The sequence below is a fragment of the Kogia breviceps genome, chromosome 3 (genome assembly GCF_026419965.1).
Source record: "Kogia breviceps isolate mKogBre1 chromosome 3, mKogBre1 haplotype 1, whole genome shotgun sequence".
Lineage (NCBI taxonomy): Eukaryota > Metazoa > Chordata > Mammalia > Artiodactyla > Physeteridae > Kogia > Kogia breviceps.
Window position 1 is genome coordinate 138,578,811 of NC_081312.1, and position 25,969 is coordinate 138,604,779.

The 25,969-nt window shown below is 48.0% G+C and overlaps 1 protein-coding gene across 21 annotated transcripts in view; it reads right to left on the reverse strand.

Moving 5' to 3' along the window:
• Positions 1–10,241, reverse strand: part of TPM1 (tropomyosin 1) — a 28,357-nt gene extending 18,116 nt beyond the window's left edge. For 6 of the 21 annotated variants that reach the window (XM_067029723.1, XM_067029724.1, XM_067029730.1 and 3 more), the window contains exon 1: positions 4,363–4,627. In XM_067029723.1, the coding sequence (XP_066885824.1) occupies positions 4,363–4,494 (132 nt within the window). In that variant the 5' untranslated portion in view covers positions 4,495–4,627. Of the gene's footprint in view, positions 1–4,362; positions 4,628–8,616; positions 8,743–8,932; positions 9,059–9,826 lie in introns of those variants that run through there. The other 15 variants (XM_059058553.2, XM_067029720.1, XM_059058557.2 and 12 more) reach the window with 6 other exon arrangements.
• Between the last annotated feature and the right edge of the window lie 15,728 nt (positions 10,242–25,969).

Below are 25,969 nucleotides of genomic sequence, written 5' to 3' on the forward strand. Positions count from 1 at the left end.
TACCAGCTCACACAAAGACACAGAGCATCTGTTCTCAACCCCAGAAACCAACACCTGCTGCCCCAGAGGTTTCAGAGCAGGATGGGCAAAGGTGCTTGTAGGTAACAGCCCAGATCTGAAAGCAGTATCTACGGTGTATCGATCTCTACATAAGCTTCCCCCGGGAAAAACCTGGGCTCTCACTGGCTTCTCAGGCCTCATCATACTGGTCTGATCACAATTTAGTTTGGTTCTCTAGAATTCAAGATATACTCAATTCCATAAATTAATTAAGGACACCCTTATTTTCACTTTTTTTTGGGGGGGGGGATTATGCTCTATGTTCAAAAGGCTCACATCTCTCACCTGCACTAGCTTTTATTTCCGGTATGTATTCTCTGAGTTCTGAGGCTTATTTAGATATTTTCTAAGGTTCTTTCCATCACAGCACCTGGGCAGTTTACTTAAGACTTAACTGGCTGTTGCCTCTGCCAGTACAAACCCTACAGACAAATGATCATCTGTTATTTAAAAAGCAGATATAAATAACAAGGCATTTGGGAAGGGTCAAGACCCCAGATGCAAATTATTTCCAGGCATGGAAATCACCCACAGTGTACTGGGTTAGCTTCTAAAGACAGCTCATGTGTTGACACTGCTGGTGAAGTCTTTGGGATGCTAGTTTCTTTCATTTCAAAAGTGCTATTGTGTCCCAACATGTAATAAACTACTCAGAAAAGAGACTGCTATATTAGTAAAGGCTACCAACTGTCTTCCTGCAGATCTGTTGTTAAACAACCATAAGGCGCTCTACACATGTGAGGTGTCTTAGAGCTGCATGTGCTCCCCAATCCCTTCCACAAGGTACCAGCTACCTAAGAAACTACACAGATATCAAGGGCATGCCCACACAATACAGCAAAATGTTACTCCAAGTCTGACTTGACAGAGAACTTTTACAGGGCCTAGAATTTTCATGAAATCCAGATGTTCTAGCCAATATAACTAAAGACAATTTAAAAATAGCAATGATTTTTACTTTAAAAACAAGTATTTCCGTTAGGACAATTAAGAAGAAATAATTGTAGGAGAATAATATTATATCCTAAAAATAAATCCTCTGGAATGTATGTTCAAAGTCCTACCTGAACTGGAGTACTGCATGGGATGATCAAAGGTCAGGCCTTTTTATTTCATGCGAACTGTAGTTGTACAGAGAAAGTTTCACCCAGTTTACTGTGTAAGACCCAAGTCACTACAGCCAAGTTAAACTTCTGCCCTTATATGGTAAGGGAAGGGGAAAAAAACACGGATAACATAAAGGGGCACTCCCAGGGATAAGAGTTAAAAACAACCTCTCTATCTGCACCAAAGCCTATAATTCACGAGGCATATTTGTGTAATGAGTGAGAAGGGACGTGAACAGGGCATTGTAGTGCCTTCACCTTGCCTACACATGAAAGCAGAAAACCAGAGTATATATACACTCCAGCTACTGCCACCCCAGGCGGGCCAATGGGAGCACAAAATGCACTTTTAGATTCCTGTTCTCAGAAATATTTACCAACTCTAAAGAGGGGAAGGGCTGGGAATTTTTGTAAATTGTTTTTTCCTGTGATTTAATAAAGTTACCAATTAAGAACTTACAGGCTGCAACTGTTAAGTCCCCTTGTTTGCTGTGTACCATCCAGAAAGAAGGAAGGCAGACTGCCTTCTTTGCTCCCTCTTTTCCTTTGATAAGGACAAAAGACAAACAAAACCCTAGTGGGTCACAAGACCTGGAGTCAACCATTACATCAAGCAAAGTAGCTCCATTCCAAAATTTTGAAGGGCCCACACACCTTGGAAAAACAAACCAGTAAAAAAAAAAAAAAAAGGATGGCTGCTTTTTCCAAAGTTAAGTGCTGGTTGTAATAGGGCCAATTAACTACAGCCTGTCTGAGTCTTTGAGAATGTGAGTTAGGGCCAACCCTCCAAATATTTTTTGCAGTGGCTCATGACTTTGTCACTAAATTTTTATCTTTGCTGCCAAGAGAAACTGTGACTGCTAGCTTAAGTCACAGCTACGCCTGACAACTACCAAGAAACCACCTTCAATTAGCTACCTTTAAGTTCCAGTTTCATAAGTTAGGAACACCTCTCAATCTGAAATTCTCTCTTCAGTGGTCTGACCCAGTCCTCAAGTTGCTGTCATAAAAAGTTCTGTGCCCATCCAATCATCTGGATAGACTATTTTCAAAAATCACTTAAAAATTTTTGAAGCTAAACCACTTTTAATATAAAGCTTTGAAAAGAATGAAAGCATTATCTTTACCCAACTGGCCCAGGAAGAGTACTGTCATAAAAACTAAGCCCAGGGGCTTCCCTGGAGGCACAGTGGTTGCGAGTCCGCCTGCCGATGCAGGGGACACGGGTTCGTGCCCCGGTCTGGGAAGATCCCACATGCCGCGGAGGGGAGCGGCTGGGCCCGTGAGCCATGGCCGCTGGGCCTGGGCGTCCGGAGCCTGTGCTCCGCAACGGGAGAGGCCACAACAGTGAGAGGCCCGCGTACCGCAAAAAAACCAAACAAACAAAAAACTAAGCCCAAAAGATAAGGTGAGTAAAATAGTAACAATGTGCCCTTCATAAAATTTATCTTCTGTGTCTAACATCAATCACCAGGCCAACAGTCCATAAGAGGCTCTCCTGTACAGGACCACATATTCCCTTTCTTAGCAGGGGGAGGGGAGTTCTACCGACTTCCACCACTAATATACCACTTCGACCCATCAAACATTCCTTCCAGCCTGCCTGTGTCCTCTCTCCGTTCAAGTTGAAAAAAGAAAAAAAAATTGATTAGAAGCATTGAAGTGGAGTGTTTTAAGATGTAGTGAAACGAGCAGCCCATCTTTAAGACCCTTTGATAGCTGGTGAAGTGAAATCAAAGGAGCAATGAGCGATGCCGAAGTGGAGCAGTTCTAATACCAGCTGACGCAAGGCACTTACTCTAGTGTGCTAGGCACCACTGCAACTTCTTTACACACACTCTTTTCATCCTCACAACAGGCAGGCACTACCGTTACCCACATTTTACAGTCGAGGAACTGAGGGACTGATAAGTTAAATGATTCAAATCCTAGCAGCCTGGGCCCAGAGTTCTTGTTCTTATCCATCATCATGTTCTACTGGTTCTAATGGTTCAAGGACAACTGATAGCTAGTCAGAGAGGGAGTCGGAATTCATTCATTGCCTAGCCAAATTCAGAGACATCCATGGGACCTCTGCTGTCTTGTCCTCTACAGAAAATGATCTTTTGTCTATTGATTTCCTGGTTCCTGCCTATTTTATCTGAAACTTCATCTAGTTAGGCCTTGCTTTCAAGAGGACCCATTTGCTTCTAGGTATTTTATGCAAAACAGGTCTCATAGCTTCTGCAGCCAGCCATAATACTATTACATACACCTCTCAACTCAGAATACGCCTCTATTAAGCACAGAAGGACCCCACATGAGCGCTTGTCATAAAATTCCCAAGGTGTTTGAGTATCCTGATTTAAAACACACACACACACACACACACACACACACACACACACACACACTCAAAAATCAACAAACAGCAAATGCCTTAACTACCTCTGAAATTCTGTTCCAGTGTGCTGGATGCATTTACCTTAGTGGAAAGGAAGGAAGCCAGGTATTACACTCAACTTGGGGGAGGGGAAGCCGGCGGAAGAAAACACCCAATAATCGTAGCTATTTAGCCAACTTGTTCAAGACTCGGTAACAAAGGAACATCTACCTGTACAGGAGAACCTGGGAGGAGGGATTATTAAGGAAGGGAAGGGCAAAGAGCCGCATACTAAGTCAGAACACGCGCTGTCAGTGTCTCAACCACCCCCACAGAAACAGGCTTTCAAGAAACCAAGGCTAAACAGGTTTGAGGGAGTTTAGCATCCCCGGGCCCCAAAGCAAGACAATGCCTCAGACATGACCTGTTAGCGCCCTTCCCAAAACCACGGATTTCCAAAAGGAGGGACCTCTTCCGTCCCCACTCTCCGAGTAAATAACGCCAGCAGCGCAAAAGGCACATGCCGGGGGACCCGAGACGCCGAGCCGAACGCAAACACCCCAGACATAGACTCCCTTCTGGGAAAGAGCTGCTTCCAGAACCTTCTCAACACCACTCCTAATTCTCCCTCGGTTCTTTAGACCAGCGAGACGAAAGGGGCTGAAGTGAACGGGCAGCACCCCTCCCCAGAGCCCGACACCTGCGGGCCCAGGTGCGCCCCGAGGCGGGGGGGCGGTGGCGGGGGAAGGTGGGCTCCGGGGAGCCCTGCGGGGTACGGTGGGGCCGACTGGGGAGAAGGCGCATCCGGGGATGGGTGATGGGTGGATCCCTTACGGTCTCCCTCAGCTTCCTCTCGTAGTCCAGCTCGCGCTGCAGGCTGCCCGCGCGCTCCTCCGCGGCGTCCGCCTGCTCCTGCAGACTCCGAATCTTCCTCCGCACCGCCTCCAGCGAGCTGCTCCCCGCCATTGCGCCGGGCGGCGGCGGGCCGGCAGGCTGGCGGACTGCGGCGGGAGAGGCCGGCTGCTGCGCTCCTGCCGCCGCTGCTGCTGCTGCCGCACTCCAACCGCCCGGCCACCCCGCCCAGGCCGCGGCGCGCGACGGCAGCGCCCCCTGCGGCCCAGGCACAGCCCGGAAGTCGCTACCTCCTAGGCTGCGCAGGCGAACCGCAGGCGGGTGCGCGAGCGCCGGGGGCGGGCCCAGCGGGCGGGGCGGGGCGCGCGCCGCGGACCCCGGGAATTCGCCATCCACGGGAGGCACCGCGCATGCTTGCGGCCGTGGCGCTGACGGGCGCGGTGCGCAGGCTGCCGGGGCACCTGGTGAGCGGGAGGGGGTGGCCAACGCGCTGTGGTTGTTACTTCGACTCCCAGCGCCCCTCTCTTGCGCCGTGGGGAACCCGGAGTAACGGATTAGGCTGCAAAGGGCGACGGTGCCGCCTATTGGCGGCGGGAGCGCTCCGCTCGGGACTGCCCGTTTTCCCATGCCCAGGAAGGAGAGAAGACGGGTGAGGGGTTTGGGGCTTGAATGTACCCCGAAAGGATTGTTCCTCGATGTAAAGAACCCCAGAACACAAGATCCTAACCACAACAACTCTCCTTACCTCCAAACTCATGAAGGGAAAACCACTAACATATTGCATAGAGGTTAAACCTCCTAAATGCTGTCTCCCTAGGTTAGAATCTGGCTTTTGGTTCTCTCCTGGTTGTGTGACGGAAAACAACTTGACTTCATCTGTAAAAGCACGGTTAATAGTAGTACATTTCTCATAGGGCTGCTGTGAGGATTATGAAATGACAGAAAGCACTAAGCCCAATACCTTGTACGTAGTTAACTCAAATGATAGCGTTAATAAATACGCAGGCACTGTCTTTAAGAATCAGGCTACGGCCTATAACCAGCTGTGGGACCTCAAGCCTGCCATCCTATCTGGGACTTACTTTCCTTTTCACAAAAACAGTCATCTCAAGGGTCCCTTCTAGTTACAACCTTCTCTGGTTTTAGATCAGACTCTGAGATCTTCTGGAATCTGACCAATTCTGGGCCGGACTGAGATGTCTTAAAAGGCACACCAAGGAAGGCTACAGCTGGATGAAAACCAAAGTGGACACAATCTTTGGGAACCACCCTCTGCCAATTCTCCCCTTTGGCTACGTTTTTAAATGTCTTCTAAGTCTCACAGCTTTCTTTCCTCACCTTTCTCACAGAAGGCCCTTCAAGTCAGTTCCTATGTGTTTGTGTGAGAATAATGAAGAAAAAGAAAACACACTTGACAACCCCCTCCTACGCCAAAGCCCTAATGAGGAAGCTCCTTGCTTTTCTGACTCATTTGCTATGGACTTTCTCACAGCCTCCCTCTGCTGAGACTCTCACAAAGCCCAGCATGGGCCCTCACATCCTGTAGGTGGAGCCTCTAGCTTTGTTTCCACACAGTTCATCTAGTCAGGAGGGAGGTCACAACTGCTTCCCTAAAAGTACAGACTGGGGGCCTCCAACTTTGAGGGTGGGGGAAGGGGGCATCTGGGAGCCTCCAGGAGACGCAGAAACTGCTGGACAGGTGCAAATTCTCTAAGCAGCCAACTAGTGACTTAATGTCCTGCTTTTCAAACACCTGGGAAAGTCAGTTTCAGGTGAGTTCATTTTCACGCTGATGTCATTATACAAGAGTTTAGGACAGTTGTTCTCTGCCTTGGCTGCACACTGGAATCACCTGGGTATTTAACAAATACTAATGCCTGCGTTTCGCTGGCAAAGATTCTAATTGGCCTGGGGTACAGCCTGGATTTTAAGTTTTAAAACCTCCTAGGTGATTGTTTAGGTAGGGTTGAGAATCACTGATTTAGAAAGCAAAGCCCTACAGGGAATAAAAAGATGTGATGTCAGAGACATCACAGTTATTGGGGAAGGGGCTGGGCCAGAGAGAAAATGGAGCACTTGATCCCCTTTAGCCTCACTTATGTGGAGGGAGGACAAAAAATTCAAAATAAAACCATCAGAGATCCGACCTTGCAAATTACAAGCTTTCAAGCTAGGAAGAGCCCAATTCTGGAATAGGATTTGTAAAGTATGTTGGTAAATTAATAGAAAAATGTTTTTAGTAGTAGAAAAATGTGAAAATGTTTTACATTGGTGAGTAATAGTGCAATGTCCTAATCCCAAATGTAATACAATTCTACCTCAGGAAGTTGACCTCTCTCCTACCTTTCTCTAGTGACATCTGTCTCTTCCTCCTCAAGTCCTGACTATTTTTACTAGCTAGGAATCACTCTAAATATAGCATTTCTTCACAAACGTCTTGCACATCCCTACAGATTCCAAACACCCTAAAATGTCTTAAAGGGGAAGATGATCAATATACTACCAAAAAAAAAAAAGTGTACCATATTAGGGATAGTTTTCCAGTGGAAAGAAAAGAACACGGCTTCAAAAACCTCCCCCTACTCCTGGCTCCGCCCTCCCCCACCGAGCTAGCTTTAAATATCCTCTTTGCCACTTCTGCCTCACCTCATTCCAATGCACCATTAAACAAGACTTTTCAATAAAGACATGACAGAACCACATAGTTACAATAATTATGATTTTTTCCCCTTAAGAATCGTAGTAGATTTTTCTCCTTCTCTTGCTTTCAGTCTTACTGGGCTATTTTCAAATTCTCTGCATTCTTTTCCTTATAAGGAATATCTCTCCTTGATCTATCAGCGGCTCTTTTGAAAAAGCTAAATAAACGTCCTGCTGGAGAATTTCGGGGAGACAGACATCCTCCATTTAACCATATACGGAGCAGACATCTGATTTACATCACACAAAACTAGCACACAGTTATATGCGTTTTTTGGCTCTTTTTCTAAAGCCAGGTAGTTTGTTACTTAAATATTTTACCTAAATCAGTGTTTCCCTGAACCCCCTTTCCAGGGACCTTGCTTTTCACTGAAACTTTCTTTTTGTCAGATTCTAAATGTCCTGTGTCTGGATCTCTCATTTACAAAGCACACTCGGAGATTACATTTCGTGCCTTTCATGTCACAGAAAGCCTTTACTGATTTCAAGACCCAGACCCTCCAGCAATTTACACTTCACTCTCATACAAAAAAATTCTGCTGTTGCACTTGGTAGTTCAACTTTCTGGGCATAGCTTTCCCTGGTGCTCATACATTCTTGAAATTGTTACCAACTTCCCAACAAATTCTTTCCTAATTGGGCCTCTAGGCTTAATTAGCTTCTAGAACGGTGTGAAAAGAAGTCGGTCCTTTGGAAATCTAATGCTTGTCTTGACTTATGCAGCAGAAGAGGCAAAGGATTCCAGAGGGCAGTGGACAAAATGCTGGCAGAGCTTTTGTGGTGCGTGCATCATCCTTGAAACTATGTGGTGGTTGTCAGAGGCTGACAGGTTGGGGTGGGGTGAGCAGGAGAGTCGGGGGCAGCTAGCTCACTATACCATATAAAGCACTGAGCTATATATAACTCCCAGCTTACTTTCTGGATCTAGTGCCCTCAGACTGCAGACCCAAGCAAGTATCGTCTTCCCAGGCAGATCTTAAGGGCTGGATTAAGCTTCCCTAATGAGTAAGGAGGCCTCAAGTGTTTCTGTGGCCCACCATCAAGCTTAGCCTTCTAAGTAGCACCATGCCATTTTTTCAATGCCATCTCTAGTCTGTGTCCTGACTAGACCCACCACCGAAAACCAGGCCTTGCCACCCACCAGAGATGGCAAAAGGAAAGAAAGTGGAGAAAACTAGGCATTCTGTTTGCACAAACCTCGGTGATGACACCTCGGAGGTTTTCTGCCACCGTGGAGCAGGGTTCACCTCCAGAATACAATTTCAGTTACTGTATTCTCCCAGCTTCTCTTCCACCCCCCCTCCACCCCCAGGGGTGGGGGAAAGAAGGAGAAAAAGAAAGAGGAATGGATGAAATAAAAATGAATGTGTGCAGTAGCAGTTGGAGGCAGCATCCAGTGCTCTGGGCCACGGCAGGCTGTGTGCGCGTTTCCAGCAAGAGGAGGTGACCCTCCTCCATTGCTCTCTGGCCCCTGTGGTGACCCCAGAGCGGCCACCAGGGCAGGAGGTGAGGGAGGCAGTGTGTGCGTGCACTTACATCGGTGGCCTTTTTCTCCGCCAGCTCCAGCTTCTCCTGGGCATCTTTGAGAGCCTCAGAGTATTTGTCCAGTTCATCTTCGGTGGCCTTGAGTTTCTTTTGCAGCGACACCAGCTCATCTTCCAGCTGGGAGTTGGCCGTGGGGGACGGGGACGGGAGGGGGGGTGCAGCAGGCAGCGTGATCCCGCAGGGGAGGGGTGTGGGTGCACAGAGCCAGAAGGACAGGGACAGCGGGAGAGAGAAAGGGAAAGACAGGGAGGGAGAGAGAGAGAGACAGAGTTAGCCATTCGTGCGCCGCGCCGCGCGCCCCGGGTACCTTGGCGGCGGCCTCATCGGCGGCCAGGAGGCTGTCCTCTGCCTTGTGCAGCTCCTCCAGCACCCGGTCCCGCTCGTCCTCCGACGCCCGCAGCAGCTTCTCCTTGGCCGCTATGTCTTCCTCGAGCTGGGGGGCGGCGGCGGGCGGGCGCGGGCGGCCGGCACGGACCGGGTGTTAGACACACACACATACACACACACAACACACGGGCACCGGGTTGGCTGGGGCCCTCCGGGTGTGAGGCGCCGCCGAGTTGGGGTTCAAGGGTCCCTAGGTAACCCTCCTCTCGCCCGGAGCCCACTCCGCACCCCACCCCAGTCCCCGGGAGACACTCCTGCGGAGGTCTCAGCGGGCTCAAGCCCACAACTTGGGGGTGCAGAAAAACGCCCCCGTCTCCCCGGCCCGCCGTACTCTCTAGTCTGTCCATCTTTGTTTTTAGGAACAAACTGTATGACTGTCCCTTCCCCCTCCCTCGCGGGCACCCCCCACCTTCCCAGTTGAATGTTTTATACTCCCCAGTCAAAAAGTCCAGAAGAACTCCTAACACTTTATGGACTTGATTCCCTTCAACCCTCCTCCTCTCCCCCGCCCCCGAATCCAAAACTGATTTCTCATCCTGAGAATCAAGTGCCTCTAGGACTTGAAGGGGCTTCACGGGCTCTGGGAACCAGAAAAGGTAAATAAGCGTCCCCAGACGAGACAAAAAGTTAGAATAAGCCAGAGTCTCGCTCTTCCCTTCCCCCTTCTCAGCCGCCCTGGAGTGGGGTGGCTCCCCGAGTCCTCGGAATGAGGGGCCAAGAAGGGGTGCGAGGCCCGGGTCCCGGGGCTCGGGGGCCCCTGGCGGGCGCAGCGCGGGCGACCGGCCGGCGCAGGGCCAGAAAGGCTCAGGCAGACCTGCTTGCTCCTGTCCTCCGCCGCCTTCTTATCGGCCTCCGCCTGCTCCGCTCGATCCAAGGCGTTCTCCTTGTCGAGCTTGAGCATCTGCATCTTCTTCTTGATGGCGTCCATGGTGGCGGCGGCGGCGGCGGCGGCGAGCGGCCCTGGGGCTGCGGCGGCGGGAGCGGGGAGGCAAGAGCGCGGTGGGGAGGCCGATCCGGAGTGCGAGCGCACAGCCGCCTGCTGATCCCAGATATGTACTTTCCCAAGGGGGCGACCGCATTCCTCAAGACAGCCAATACTTTTTTGGAAAAGCTTTTTTCTCCTGCCCCCTTTCCCCCTCTCCTCCCTCCGCCCCCTGCGCCCTCCCCTCTGCTCCCGCGGGGGCCGCTCGCCCATTCGCTGCTGCCTGCCGGCCTCCCAGTTGACGGTGGATATGACTATATATGGGGACCCGAGCAGCCGAGGCGGCGGCCGGGCGAGGCCTGCCGCCTTCCAAACCTGCACGCCGGGGAGAGGGCACCGGGGCCCCGCGGGGACCGAGCCGGGGCCGAGGCGCTAAGCTCTGCCCTCCGCCCTCCACCACTCCTCCTCCCAGGGTCCATGCCCCGCCTTTAGGGTCCCCAGTCGAGCCGTCCCGAGTCCCAGGAGGCCGGAGGAGACGGGCAGGTAGTGGATGCTTATCGCCCCCTTGAGCCGCCAGACCCAGGCGCGCTAAGCATCGGGCCCCGTACCCGGCGCCCGGGCCCGTGCGCTCCGGACACCCGCCCCGCGCTTCTCCCGGCAGCTCCCAGACTGCCGGGTATCGGCCTGGGCTCTCACGTTCTGGAAACTCAATTGGAGCAGAGAAAGGAAGAGTTGGGAGGAAGGCCTGGGGTGCTGCTCTTGAGACTTCCTCTGCTGGTACGGGACAGAATGTCTGAGAATCTCTTATGCGGTGCCCTGTCCCCCAGAGGAGGGACAGTCGTATACTTTAGGGACAGAGGACCCAGTTGACTCAGTTCTGCGTGTGCCTGTGTTGCCACACTTCCGCAAAGGGTGGGGTGAGTTTGTTGGTGTGTAGGTGGGTGCATGTGAGTTTAAGGGGAAAGACCCTTGAGTTTAGACAGGCAACCTGGTCTTTGGTCTCTATCACCAGCAGCTCTGTGACCTTGACAAGTGACTTAGCCTTGGCGCTGCAGTTCCCTCATCTTTAAATCCAAGGGTGTAGATGATCCCTGAGGTACTTCTATATCTAACTTTTAATCATTTTTCTTACCCTGATTTTAGGGAGTTGGTCTCTTTCCATGTTAGGCATTCAGGTACTAGGTTGCCAAAACATGTGATAAATGTTACCCCTGCCAAGTCATTGTATCCACAGCTATAACTGAGGAGGGAACAGGCCCAGTTCTGTAGAGTAAGCTCTGCTTAGAGGCAGGAGGATTTCCCTATACCTCTTGCTCTTCCCGGCCCCATTGGGGAAAAGCCTGCTCTTTTCAGAGCTTTGGTGGGAGGGGAAGAAAGGGGCTGCCCCAAAGCCCTGCTTGAGACTGGCTGAGGCAGAGCTGGTGAGGGTCTTGTTAACAGTCCCTGCAGAATAATTCACAACCTGTACTACAGGGATACCGAATATTCCCCGGACGGTATCTGAGCAGTTTAGGCAGGCCAAACAACTTGTAAGTCCTTCAGAGAACGATCAAGTTCCTCTCCAGGATTTTATCAGGTTTCTTTCGCTAACCCAACTGCCCAGGAGGGGAAAAAAATACCCTGACCTGATGGTCAGAACATTAGATTTGTGTACATAGGCACTGCATGGCACAGAAATTCACCAGGACCCTTTAATCCCCAGATGTGAGCCGGGCACTGACGAAGTTCAAGGTCTATGGGTGATACACAGATGCGTTGACCACAGGGAGCTGACTCCCCAGCTTGGAGCTCAGCACAGGGGGCATGAATAGAGACCCCAGAGTTAGACCCTGGGATCCAAACCTGGCCTGGCGACCTCCTTAACCATGTTATAACCTCTTTAAGCCTCAGTTTTCTCTTCTGTAAAGTAGGTGTACAAATTCTTCCCTCGTAGGATTGTTACGAGGATGAAAATGAGATAAAGAATGAAAAGTGTTTTGTCTAGCACACAGCAAATTGCTCTGTAAATTGTGGCTGCTTGGGTGGCAGAGGGCAAGTCACTTCTCTCTGGGCCTCAGTTTTCTCATCTATAAAATGAGGCAACTGAACTAAGAGAAACTCCTAGAGGGACCATATATTATTGACTTTTCTCCATTGTGCCAAATGTAGCAGAGGAACGCGCTAAAGTTTCCTTAAGTGAACTGGTATTACAGACAATCCATTCAAACATACCACTGGTGAGCACCTGCTGTATGCCAGGCAGGCACCAGGCTCCAGGGCCCCCAAAAAGTAAGATACATCCATGCCATCCAGGTGTTCCAGCATGAGCAAGGTTATAAAAATTCAGAGGAAGAAATAGAAATGACTAGGTCAGAGTAGACAGATGAAAACTTCTCTGAAATGTGGTGGTTTTTAAACTGATTTTAGCGGAAGGACAGCAGTTAGATAGAGTGGAGGGCATTGTATGAGCCAAGGGAAGAAAAGAGAATGTTTGATGGTGGTCCGACAGTAGGTTCACTTGGGGGTGAACTGGGACGCAAGACTGGAAAGATAGATGGGGTGGGTGGTATATGGTGAAGGGACTTGAATGCCAGGTTCAGACTTTCAGGTCTTATTATGTAAACGGAAGCCATCCATTTCTCTTCCCCTCACTGTCCCTCTCACCTAGGGCTATGTTCAGAGGTCAAAGACTGTGATGTCCAGTGTGGAAATGGAGCTGCACAAAGCTAATTTTTAAAATCCCTTGGTACCATATCCCTAGACTGGTGGGTTAACATAGCAGGTTAACTGGACTCAGTCATTTCCATTTCACTACTGTTAAGATTCTGCCCCATGAATCTCAATCAGCCAGACTCAACCCAGCTTCATGGACTGCATCATCCATGACCTTTCTATTATCAAGGGCCAGTACCAGCAAAATATTGTGACTTAAACAACAATTTCTTCTGTACTGGACAGATCTCCTGGTCCCTGGATAGCACCAAGAGGGGTGGGCTAGGCAGCCATGGGATACGGTGTATATCCCTGTTCCCCACCTGATTGGTTGTGACCTAAGGACAGATCCATAGGCTAACCAGGGACCTAGTGTTGTGGCCTGTCAGGCAGAGATGGACTGCGTCCCTCTGCTTCTCTTTCACTGTAGTTTGAACTAAGGAGCATAAAAAAATATGAATCAGTAGCTGAGGCTGCTGGAAAAAAAAGGGGCTGCAATCTTGGGCCAGAGATGCCTTGTATGAGGGTGATTAAGGCTAGTCACAGATATTTGGGCTTTCTTCCCAGTCAGGTCTTGGTAGGATTGCACATCCCCACCCAGTTAAGTTAGGTGTGGTCATTTGACATTTTTTTTTCATTTGACTTGCTTTGGTCAAAGAAATGTGCACCAAAGTGACTTATGGTGGCCATCATAAGAGTTAGTATATGCCTTACCATGTTCTTTTTCAAGGTGGTTGCTGTTCTGTCAGTCTGGGTTCCCAAATGGCTGTGATAAGTAGAGCTCTCCCTCTCTCCCCAACTAACCCTTGGTGGACAGGTAGTATGAGTGAGATAAAAAGTTTGCTATTTTAGGCCACTGAGATCTGGGGGCTATTTGTTACCGAAGCATAACTAGCTTTTCCTGACTAATATACCACAATAGGCCATGTATCATTTACGTTATGAGGAAGCAGAGAAGTCTGGTTGTAGAGAAAGAGAATGGAGTAGACATACCAAGATAAACAGAAGCACCACTGAAAGAAAAAGACTGGGAGATGATGACCAAATCTCAGTTCCAGGGGTCCTTATAATCACCCCCTTTCTTTCCTGAGGTTACATGAGAGAGTTTGTGTTCCTTGAAAGTTAAAAAACGGACCAAATCATGGTGGTGTGGGAGCCTGCACAGGATCCTTGGTCCAGAGGTTCTGGGTGAACACCAAGAACGTCCTTGGTATTTCCAGGAGATTTCTCCTGTGCTTGGTATTCAGTCATCTCCCCATAAATGTTTGTTGAATGACTGTTTCTTGGCTATTAACCACACAAGTAAGCAGGAGAAACAGTATCTGGGAAGGAACCATAACAAAATTACGCTCAAAAGACTTATTTCCACTCAAAATAGGGACTCTATGTTTTACTTTCTGAAGAATGAATGTAAGTATTGTGATAGGATAGGACAAAGGTTCCACAGATATTTATTGAACCCTTTTGTGTGAAAGGCATTTAACCAGAGTTCATGGGATCAGGGAAGGTGGGTAAGGACATGGATCTTTTCCTCCAGGAAAAGCATCTATGTATATTGCAGGGTAAAATCCTCTTTCTGGGGGTCATTTAATATGTTTTTCCACCTATGTTACCATGGTCCCAAATGCTGCCTGGGCCCCCCTATAGCTGTGAGGAACATATCGCAGGTTTTCTAGGAGAGCTTTTTTTCTTTTTAGAAGATGTTGGGGGTAGGAGTTTATTGATTAATTTATTTTTGCTGTGTTGGGTCTTTGTTTCTGTGCGAGGGCTTTCTCTAGTTGTGGCAAGCGGGGGTCACTCTTCATCACGGTGCGTGGGCCTCTCATTATCGTGGCCTCTCTTGTTGCAGGGCACAAGCTCCAGACACGCAGGCTCAGTAGTTGTGGTTCACGGGCCTAGTTGCTCCATGGCATGTGGGATCCTCCCGGACCAGGGCCCGAACCCGTGTCCCCTGCATTAGCAGGCAGATTCTCAACCACTGCACCACCAGGGAAGCCCATCTAGGAGAGCTTTAATGTTAAATACACTGTCCCTTTCCTCCCATTAGAGCACCCATACTTATCAGACTACATTTCCCAATATTTGGTTAGAAAAGAGTCAACATGAGCACAGCTTACTAATGTGGCACCTTTAACAGAAAGACTCACTTGAATATGTACATCAGGGTCTGTTTGTTTAAAACAACAAAACAAAACCCTAATTACCTGATAGTCCCACACTGCTTAGCAGCAATGCCTCGCTACCTGTGTACCATGACTCCCCCAGAGTCCACAGTGCTGACTCAAGCGATTAAGGGAAAGTGAAGAATCTGTAATTAAGTTGACAGACAATTGCTTCTTGCACTGGGTTTTGGAATGCAGCGTGTCATGTCCCATGGAACAAGATACAGCATGTTCTTCTCATACACAGGAGTGTTTTCTTTCTTGAGGGTTTGTGGTACTACCATCAAGAACCCGAGGAAAATATGCCCTGTTTCCAGGGAGGGTTTGGAGCTCTGAGAAAGGTCTTTAGGCCATTGTGAATGTCTTCCTTCATTGTTTAGTGACACACAGCTGGTCCTGATTCTGCAGCGAGGCCCCTGAGTACTCTTGCTACCTGGAGGGTCTGCACAGGCAAGATGGTTCTCCCAGTACAAAAAAAGGCCATAAGTTTTCCTGCCTTACATCTTATCTTCTTTAAACAGCAGCAACTATGTATAGGTTTAATCGAGCCGACATGTGAAATTTAGCTGTCTCAAGAATGGCACTATTCCCTATGGATGTAAAGTTTAGAAGGCACCTTCAAGTTCATTCTCTCTTCCTCACAACCCCTTATGACAGCATCAGGTTGAGTGCTATTATCCTCACTCTACAGATGAGAAAACCAAAGGTGGTGATGACTCAAGATCATCCACCTGGGAGGTGGCTGTGCAGGAGCAAGGATGTGGATGCCCCAGCCCCCAGCAATTATGCTCTTTTCATTAACCATTCCCAACCTGTTTTTATACGAATACTTGACTCCATATTTAAAAGCAACACATTATAAGGTGAAGAGGAGAGGAGAGGGGGACCACCAGAGGTCTTTTCTACATATGAACATGGTTAAAAGGTGATAGTAATGAGACTGGGACTGAAGGAGTGTCTCACCCTTCGTGGGCCAGCTCAGGACTGCAGCCCAGGCTCCTAAAGGCACCCTCATTCTCGGCTGATGGGAGAACCTGGTGAAAAAGGACGGTTGGGCCAACGCAACCTTGCCTACTCTCCTGTTTGTGGCCCAAGATTGGACAAGAAGGACATCTTCACAGAGACAGGCTAGTACACTGATTTTGTTCAAAGGGAGAGTTTGAAGTAATTGTGAGAGATCTACATCTCCTTCTTTCAAAACTTCTGGGTCAGCAAAGGAATGAGTAACCAGTCAATCCAGGCCGTATGTTTGGGGGAAAATGAAGACAAAATATGTGGTCAGGACAGCTTCTAGTGCTTCCTCAAGCCATAGCCTGGGCAGACATGAAAGCATCTACAGGCTTCCAGAGACTTGAGCCAGCCTCAGGAGCCATATCGAAGCTTTGGAATGGTTTTAATCATTGCTTCCTGGCAATGCCTACATTCTTCTCTATTGGATGCCACCTATTCATTTTTATATTTTTATACTTGGTTCTCAAGTTTCCACTGATGTCCTTAACAGGAACATATGTGAAAGTGATCTCTGCAGCCTCCCAAGTGGTGAGCAGAGCTCCACGCTTACTCTGCACACCGTGAAACCTAATGAAAAATACTGTGGATGTGGACAACCCCAGTGCCTCCTGTTGGAACTGAGGTCTGCCTCCCACCCATCCAGGCTCTAGGAGGGCCGCTGAATTAGCTCAAGTCGAAACCGGGATTTCTAAAATTTTGTTCCTGTGCCTATGTCCACCTACTGCCAACAACTTCATTTTCAGTTGAGATGATTTGGTTTGGAGGCCTAGGGGGTGGATCTAGGATACTGAAAGTAGACAGTGAACTTTATTGTTTTTGTAAAGACCCTTTCTGGCCTGACTAGCAAAATCCTTCTCTCCAAGTGTTTTCTACTGGGACCCTGGCTTCTCCTTAAGAGAGCCTGTTCTCTTAATTTACTAGAAATTGCTATTTCTCAGTAGAAATGCATCTTTGAGTATGTTTTCTCCAGAGGACTATTTCCACCTCAGTAACTTCAGTGGAGGAGAGAGCCAGACCTTTCTTGCTGCTTGAGGTGAAGGAAATTCTCTCTTCTTTTTCTAAGGTCCTGGCACTGGAGGAAGGAACCCCGGCTGCCAGCCGAGTTCCAGAAGAGGCTGGGTATTTTTAGCATGGCCTTCTTTACTTCCCAGCACCTGCCATGATCTGTAACCCAAGGGGCTACTTAAATGCCAGTGAGATGACTGAGGACAAGGCAGCCTGAGCTAATGTCCTAAAATACCACCCAAGGGAGGCTTTTCTTGCCGGAGACATGGCATTACCAGCTCTGTTCCTTTTCTTGTTCCTCTCCAAACTGGGGAGCTGCTACAGATCCTGGCTGAGGTGTGTGACATCTGCCTTGGGAAGAGGTTGGAGAAAATCATGGGTTCCGTGTACCTCCATGCCAGCCAGTTTAGTTCTGATGCTTTTACTCTTGGCTCCTAACTTTAATCCCTCCCTCTACTGTTCATGGCAAATGGAAGCAACAAGAGAATGTCTACGCACATTTCCCTTAAGCAAAATCCTCTTTTGATATCTGTGAAAATATATGAAGATAAGAGACAAAACCCAGCTAATGTTCTAGATCAGATGGTGGCAATGGGGATACAAATGTCTTTCTCATAACAGATATAACTCATTGAATTCATTAGCCCCTAAAGATGAAGCAAGTTGGAAATAGAAATAGGTTCTTAAGAAGCCTGATACATTTGTGGAGGACAGTTGCAGCATGGGGCATGAAGGATAATGGGAATGTTTTAGGATGTCTCTAATCCTGGAGTTTGATCTCAGCCCATACTACCCACCGCATTCCTTGGTGCCACTGTCAGACACACAACGAGCTGATAAATTCTAGGGCTAGCTCAGTGTGGAAGTTCTTTTGTGCCTCTGCTGACTTCTCTGACTATTCTCAATTCTCCCAATGCCTGTTCATAAAGTTAAGAGCTTTATGAACCAGAACTTAAATATTTAAATGAGTTTTGTCCCCGTTAAAGTGGTCAGTTTTCATTTAGTTGAGTGAAAAATGCAAGCAGTGAATCACACATACCATGATACAATTTAGTAAAAAATGATGTTTGATATATATATAGTACATATGTATAATGTATATATATACACACAAACATGAAAAATTTTGGAAATTTGCACATCAGTCTGGTAACTGAATTCACTTCCTCTGGGGAGAGAGAAGGGAGTTTAGGATTGGATATGGTGGTCAAAAAGGAGTGTAGCCATATCTTTAAGGTTTAGTTTGTATAAGTAGAATATTTTTATGAATTATACAATTAAAGTGTTAACAATTTTTAAATTTTTCTTACTGTTGTTTTAAGATATATTCCTGAGTGAGTCACAGAAAATTCCAGAAGTCTTATCACTGCCCAAGTCTTTCAGAAGAAGGAAAATCCACTTTGGCATGTACATAAGCCAAAGCCACACAGAAATTAAAAATCAATTAAAAAATGGGGAATTCCCTGGTGGTCTAGAGGTTAGGACTTTGTGCTCCCACCGCAGGGGGCGTGGGTTCCATCCTTGGTCAGGGGACTAAGATCCCACATGCCATTCAGTGTGGAAAAAAAAAAAAAAAATCAATTAAAAAATAAAGTGGGCCAGCTCAGCATTCTGGCCTTCCATGAGATCCCTTATTTCGAAGCCACTGCTTGTGGCAAACTCAATTTCAAGCTACCCACTGGAACAGCTGTTAGTGCTATTTTACAAGCCACCTAATAAAATGAGCTTCATTTCTTTACCATTCTGTGTTTGGAATGAAAGCAACATGCCTTCAGCTCGATCACTAACCAAATTTGCCAAACCTGGTTCCTGGCAACTTAAGAATGTTCCAAAACACCAACCTACCTTCAAAGGATAAAGATTTGCCTCGTGAGGCAAAGTCAAAAGAATGTGCTACCAAGTCGAAAGGAATAGAGGCTCCAAATGTGGAGCTCAAAAATACTTTTGGAAAAAATGCAAATAAAAGGATATACAGCAAAATATTGACTATGGTTTCTTAGATGATGGAATTATAAGAAATTTCTGAAATGCTTTCTGTACTTTTCAAAGTTTCAGAAAAAATGAACATGTTGGGGCTTCCCTGGTGGCGCAGTGGTTGAGAATCTTCTGGCCAATGCAGGGGACATGGGTTTGAGCCCTGGTCTGGGAGGATCCCACATGCTGCGGAGCAACTAGGTCCGTGAGCCACAACTACTGAGCTTGCGCTCCGCAACAAGAGAGGCCGCGATAGTGAGAGGCCTGCACACCGCGATGAAGAGCGGCCCCCGCTCACCACAACTAGAGAAAGCCCTCGCACAGAAACAAAGACCCAACACAGCCAAAAATAAATAAATTAAAAAATAAAATTTTTTTTAAAAAATGAACATGTTTTATTTTTATAATAATAATTAAAAAATCAATGAATGTCCAGAGACTCCTTTAACAAAGGACTCAGGCAACGATGTTTTATATGTAAATATGAGACTCTCCAAAGGAACAATATGAAAGGAACAGGGCTTATAACTCTGAATTACCTGTTAGGTTCCTTGCCATATTCTGCATGTGTCCTATTTCACAATCACAGGCTATTTGTGTGCTTGTCTTAATGCCTCTTCTAGCAGGAACACTCCTTGAGTACTATCCCTCTTCCCCTAACACCCAGCTTAGGCCTTCCACTGAGTCCTAAGTAATAATAGCACAAGTAATAATAGCAGCAGACTCTTACTAGACTAGGTTGAACAAGGGTAGGACTTGAATCCAATTCAGACAGGCGCCAGAGTTGACCTTCTTAACCACTAGGTCATCGCAAAGCACCGAGCTGATCTCCCTGTGCTATGCTGCTGCTTCCCACTAGCTAACACATGTTTACTGAGTGAACAAATGTGGCACGGGTGCATTAAAAAAAGTGCAGTTGCAATAATTTGTACTTACACGTCATTAACAGCAATAGGAAAGCCGGCAGTCAGCATCCTCCCAGCTAAAAGAGAAGACAAAGATCACTCTAGCCTGTTTTCACCTCTGCCCCTCTCCATCAGCCTTTCCGTCTGCACAAGGATGGGGAACACATGGCTGCAAATGATGTGCTTCCCTCAGGTGTGTGGTCGGTGGGGGAGCCATCACTCATGTCCTTCTGTGCTCTGAGGAAGCTGGCATGGCTTGTGACTTCTCAGTCATCAGCCCAATTCCTCCAAGGCACAAATGCTGATGCTTGCTCTCTGGATTCCTGTGGACTCAATGTGATTGCTTCTTGGTACTTGCTGAGCTGCTGGGCCTGGGAGCCCTGGAATTGCCAGAGACAAACAGAAGCCCCATTAAGTCACAACTCACTCAATGAGCACACCTGATCCGGGGCAAGGCCAGGCCACATACGAGCTCTCTTGTTCAACCCAACAGCCAAATGGGTTTGCATTTCAGAACTCAACACTGGGAGACAGACTGCCTTGTTTGGGGGTAAAAATGCCTTCTTGGGCTTTGGCATCATCTAGGCTAGAATCTGAATAGGGATGAAGGCCCTTTAATCTCTCCTAGCCTCAGTTTCTCCTCCTGCAAATTACAGACAAGAATACCCACCTCATAACATTTTTAGGAGGATTAAGTTTCACAAGAGAACCACTGCGTCTGTTGCTTCCCATTCAACAGTCATGTGTGGGAAAATGATCAGCAAGTCCTGTTTACTCCTCAAAACAAACAAGCTCACTTGTCTTTCTACCAGATATGTCATTAGTATAAACCACTGATGAATGAAAGAGGACATTTCTTGTCTTGTATTTCACACAGAGGAATCAAGGGTACACACTTCTATTTGTACATTTTTTATGGAGTTGGAAAGTATTATTTGAAAAACATAGGCTTCGGAATTAGCCCCACCTGATTTTGTCATTTATTAGCTGTGTGACATTAGCCAAGTCACTAAACCTCTCTGTGCATCAGTTTCTTCAACTGAAAAATGAGGATAAATAATAGTACCCACTTCATCAGGTTGATGTGATAATTGAGCTGATTGATGAATGTAAACCACAGTGCCTGTCATGTAGAAAGTTTCAATAAATATTACTCCTATAATTATTACGAATTTATCAAAAGGTCCAAGGCATGTGAACATGTACACATATGCATCTTTGTGGGTCTGAGTCTAAAACATTACCCAAACACATTATTATCACACCATTTGGGGTTGTCTTCTAGGCAATGAGCTCTTTTCTCTACCCCAAACTCTTCTCAGAACGAGGCTGCTCTTCTGTGACTTGGCCCTCAGATTCCTGTTCTCTTCCAGGCCACTTTGGTTATTTAACCAGATATCTCCTGCATGAAAATGCTGGGGAGCTGGGACCTTGAACTCCTACCAGAACCGTATCAGGTGGGCTGTGGGGGCAAGTCAAGACCTAATCCCTTTCTGTTTTATTTTTAAACTTCTTATTGACATACATACAGAGATGTACATATATCATACACATATGCTTCAACCCAATTTTCACAGACTCAGCAGCGCCTATATTGGGAATCAGAACATTCCAGAAGCCCTTTTTTCCACCTTGCACATATTATCTCCTTAAGGGTAACCACTACCCTGTTTTTGAACTTTATATAAATCTGGTCCCTAATTTTGAGCAGCTCAGTGCCTATTTGTTTCTCCCTCAGATTTACACTATGATTAGGCTCCACCTGTTTCTGATTATTCATTCAAGCATCCAATAAACTTTTCAGCGGTGGCTCTGTGCAAGGCACTGTTAATTGTTAATTAACTAAAGCAAGGAGGCAAAAGAAGTTTGGTACCTTGGTGGGTCCCGTTTTTTGCCATCTTCTTCACATGGACCACCTCCTTGAGCTGTTTCTCTCTGGAATGAGGTCCAAGTTTCCCATATTCTTCTCTCTAGTCTGGCTTCCACTCTGTATGCTATTCAGGAAAGTGAGTCTTCCTGGGTAAAGATCCCAACAGAAATTGACGAGTGTATCAGATTTCCAATTCTAGAATTCCAAGAGAGAGTATCTGACTGGCCTGGCTGGGTCCATGCTTGGTCATGTCGACTGTGGCTGGAGGGTTAGGGACACATGATGCTAAAAGGTTGTGGATCCACCCCTGAAAAGAGGGAGCGCTCCTGAGGAAGGGGGAGGGGCACGGCTTGAGGTTCTCAGGAGGGACTGTGGTCCACACTGGCCCCTTCCAGCTCTGATAAGTCTATGATTTCTTTTTCTTCTCAGATGCAGAGCCTTGGACCCAACGTCTAAAAGGACTTAGTCACCCCTGCACCCAAGTTGAACTGAAGCAATTAGATGACATGGCTCGCGGAAGACTAGGGCCAACGCTCCCCAAACTGCCCTTTGAGGGGCATTTCTTTTTTGTTTGTTTTTGTTTTTTGCGGTACGCGGGCCTCTCTCTGTTGTGGCCTCTCCCGTTGCGGAGCACAGGCTCCGGACGCGCAGGCTCAGCGGCCATGGCTCACGGGCCCAGCCGCTCTGAGGCATGTGGGATCTTCCCGGACCGGGGCACGAACCCGTGTCCCCTGCATCGGCAGGCGGATTCTCAACCGCTGCGCCACCAGGGAAGCCCTTGAGGGGCATTTCTGACTGCCCCTCAGTGTCCAGCTACTTGGCATGGTGGCTTTCATCTGGCTCTGAGAATCAGCTGTGGTTTTATAGACTCCCATGCTCTTCAGTCTCCCCCCCTGAGGAGGGCTGTCCCATCACAGCACAGACCTGGCCCCGAAAAACGGATTTCCTGGATGCAGGGGCCGCCAACTGTTTATGATGATAATAATAATGATCATTTTTTTTGTGCGGTACGCGGGCCTCTCACTGTTGTGGCCTCTCCCGCTGCGGAGCACAGGCTCTAGACGCACAGGCTCAGGGGCCATAGCTCATAAGCCTAGTCGCTCCGTGGCATGTGGGATCTTCCCGGACCGGGGCACGAACCCGTGTCCCCTGCATCGGCAGGCGGATTCTCAACCACTGTGCCACCAGGGAAGCCCTATGATGATAATTACTATTGCAGAGCACTGGAGTTCCTGCCCAGATTCCAGAAGTCACCCACGTGCAGAAGCGTTTGCAACGGCACCCTGAATCCTGCATAACCTCATGGTCAGAGTAAAGAGCATAAAGCTAGATGTATGGTCCCAACTCTGCTTGTATCATGTGTGGGGGGCGGAGACAGAGGCAGGGAACTGTGCTAAAGTTTGCTTTACATACACGAGTCCATTTAATCCTTGCTGCAAATCCAAGAGAGAGACGCTATTACTCCCATTTTTATGGATGTGCAAACTGAGGCAGAGAGTGGTGAAGTATAACACAAGCAAAGCCCAATACCATTTATAAAGTGCTTTCCTCCTTATTATCTCACTGCATCCTCAAGAAACTCCATTTTAGGGGCTTCCCTGGTGGCGCCGTGGTTAGGAATCCGCCTGCCAATGCAGGGGATATGGGTTCGAGCCCTGGTCTGGAAAGATCCCACATGCCGCGGAGCAACTGAGCCTGTGTGCCACAACTACTGAGCCTTGTGCTCTAGAGCCCATAAGCCACAACTGCTGAGCCCACATGCCACAACTACTGAAGCCCACACGCCTAGAGCCCGTGCTCCACAGAGAAGCCACTGCAATAAGAAGCCCACACACAGCAATGAAGACCCAACAGAGCCAAAAAAAAAAAAAAGAAACCCTATTTTATAGATGAGTTGCTTATGGCTCAGTTTCCCAATTTTGCACAAGTCATAAGTGGAGAAGGTTGGACACAGACTCAGAACACTGACTCCCATCCCTTAAGGCAAATCTGCAAATAACTGTAATAAGAAGCAGATGGAGAAGAATGCCTTTAGATGATCCCGGTGAAATTCTGTGGCGTTACCGAGACTGGTGAGCTCATATACAGGTGGAAAAAAATGAGGAAAGATTGAAGGAGGAGGCGATATTTTGACCTAGTTCTTAAGAGTAGGTGGGCAGTATTAGACAAGCATAACTGCAGGGAAGAACACTCCAGGAGAGCCCTACATGAGCCAAAGCCTGGGGAGGAGTGTTCAGGAAATAGTGGGAAGTCTTTTGATGTACTGGGGAGACTGGTGAGCAGAGTGGGGGATGAGACTGGAATACCAGGGTGCCTCTCACCTGGGCCATGGTAATTGTCTCTGACAGGTTGGGGCAGATGGGATGGTGGGTCACAGGTAGAGCCTGTGACCTCAGAATCCCCTGAGTTTCCTTGCCTTCACTGGGTGCCTATGGTTAGGGACAAGGCGGGGGCAGCAGGTGGAGTGCCATATTATTTACAAGTGCTGGGGAGATTCAGCAACTTTCTAAAAGCAAGAACAATAAAACTTTTATAGACTGTTACAGAGTCAGTTGCCCTGTAAGGTACAGTAAGGTTGCGGGTGTGTGTGGGAAGTTTGCAGGTCAAGGAGGATAGGGAGCAAGCTAGCGAGACGTAACAGCTAAACATGGCTTCTTCTGGTCCCATGTAGGTTTCCACCTCCAGAGGCATAGCTTGTGGGAAGACAGCATCTCTTCACTGAGCCTCAGATTCCTCATCTACAAAATGGGAGATCATAATACCTACCACTCAGGGTGGCTGCAGGAATCCAGTGAGATGTACTGATGTGTCTTGGGACATTACTTTCACTGTTATTTTATACTATTATTAACCCTTCTCACGGGTGCATGCCTTTTCTTTTTTCTTTCTTTTTTTTTTTTTTTTGCGGTATGCGGGCCTCTTACTGTTGTGGCCTCTCCTGTTGCGGAGCACAGGCTCCGGACGCGCAGGCCTAGCGGCCATGGCTCACGGGCTTAGTTGCTCCGCGGCATGTGGGATCTTCCCGGACCAGGGCACGAACTCGTGTCTCCTGCATTGGCAGGCAGATTTCTCAACCACTGCGCCACCAGGGAAGCCCGGTGCATGCCTTTTCAACTAGAGAATAAAAGTCTTCAGGAGTAGGGGCCACGTCATCTATTTCTTTTCATCTTTGACAGTGCCAAACAAACATGCAACAAATTGTTTCAACAAACAAAACAGACAAATGTTTAGTGTAGTTTTTGGAAGTCTTACCTTAGTTCCTCAAATCTTACTGAGCCAGATCTCAGGGAGCTTCGAGAAGCAAGGCGGGTTTCACACAATCCTTCGATACTCGCAAACCAAGCTGCATTGAGCCCCTGTGGTGTGAGTTCTATTCCATGGACCTTCTGCTCTAAAGGTCTAGATTATTTTAGAATCAAGAACATGGAAAGGTGATTACCAATTATCGATCAAGTTATGAAAAACGAGGGTCTTGATGCTGTGGGCTCATCAGCAGAAGAATAGAGTTAATTCTCCCTTGAGCCTCACTGGGTAGGACAGCTAGCCTTCCTGTCATTGAGCCCTGCACATCTTCCCCTGGGGGATGGAGATGGGGTGGAGGGTTCATAATGAACTGCTTCACTGTATGTGTGTGATTCCAGGAGCAAGAGGAAATGCATCTGGGCTGTTTTGGAAGATCCAGCTAAGAAGAAGGCTTGGTTGTCCTAGAGGAGAAGGGGACAGGGGCTTGGGGCTTGGGGCTTGGGGTGGGGAGACCTTCATTCTTTTTCTTTTTTTTTTTTTTTTTTTTGCGGTACGCGGGTCTCTCACTGTTGTGGCCTCTCCCATTGTGGAGCAAAGGCTCCAGACGCGCAGGTTCAGCGGCCATGGCTCATGGGCCTAGTTGCTCCACGGCATGTGGGATCTTCCTGGACCGGGGCACAAACCCGTGTCCCCTGCATCGGCAGGCGGACTCTCAACCACTGCGCCACTAGAGAAGCCCCTCTTTCTTTTTTTAAAAAAATAAATTTATTTATTTATTTATTTTTGGCTGTGTTGGGTCTTTGTTGCTGTGCACAGGCTTTCTCTAGTTGCGGCGAGCGGGGGCTGCTTTTCGTTGCGGTGCACAGGTTTCTCATTGCGGTGGCTTCTCTTGTTGTGGAGCACGGGCTCTAGGTGCGTGGGCTTCAGTAGTTGTGGCATGCGGGCTCAGTAGTTGTGGCTCGTGGGCTCTAGAACGCAGGCTCAGTAGTTGTGGCACACGGACTTAGCTGTTCCGCGGCATGTGGGATCTTCCCAGACCAGGGCTCGAACCCATGTCCCCTGAATTGGCAGACAGATTCTTAACCACTGCACCACCAGGGAAGTCTGAGACCTTCATTTCTGAGGGTTGCAGGACTCAGGGTGGGATGGTTGCTTGGATGCTTAAGGAACTTGG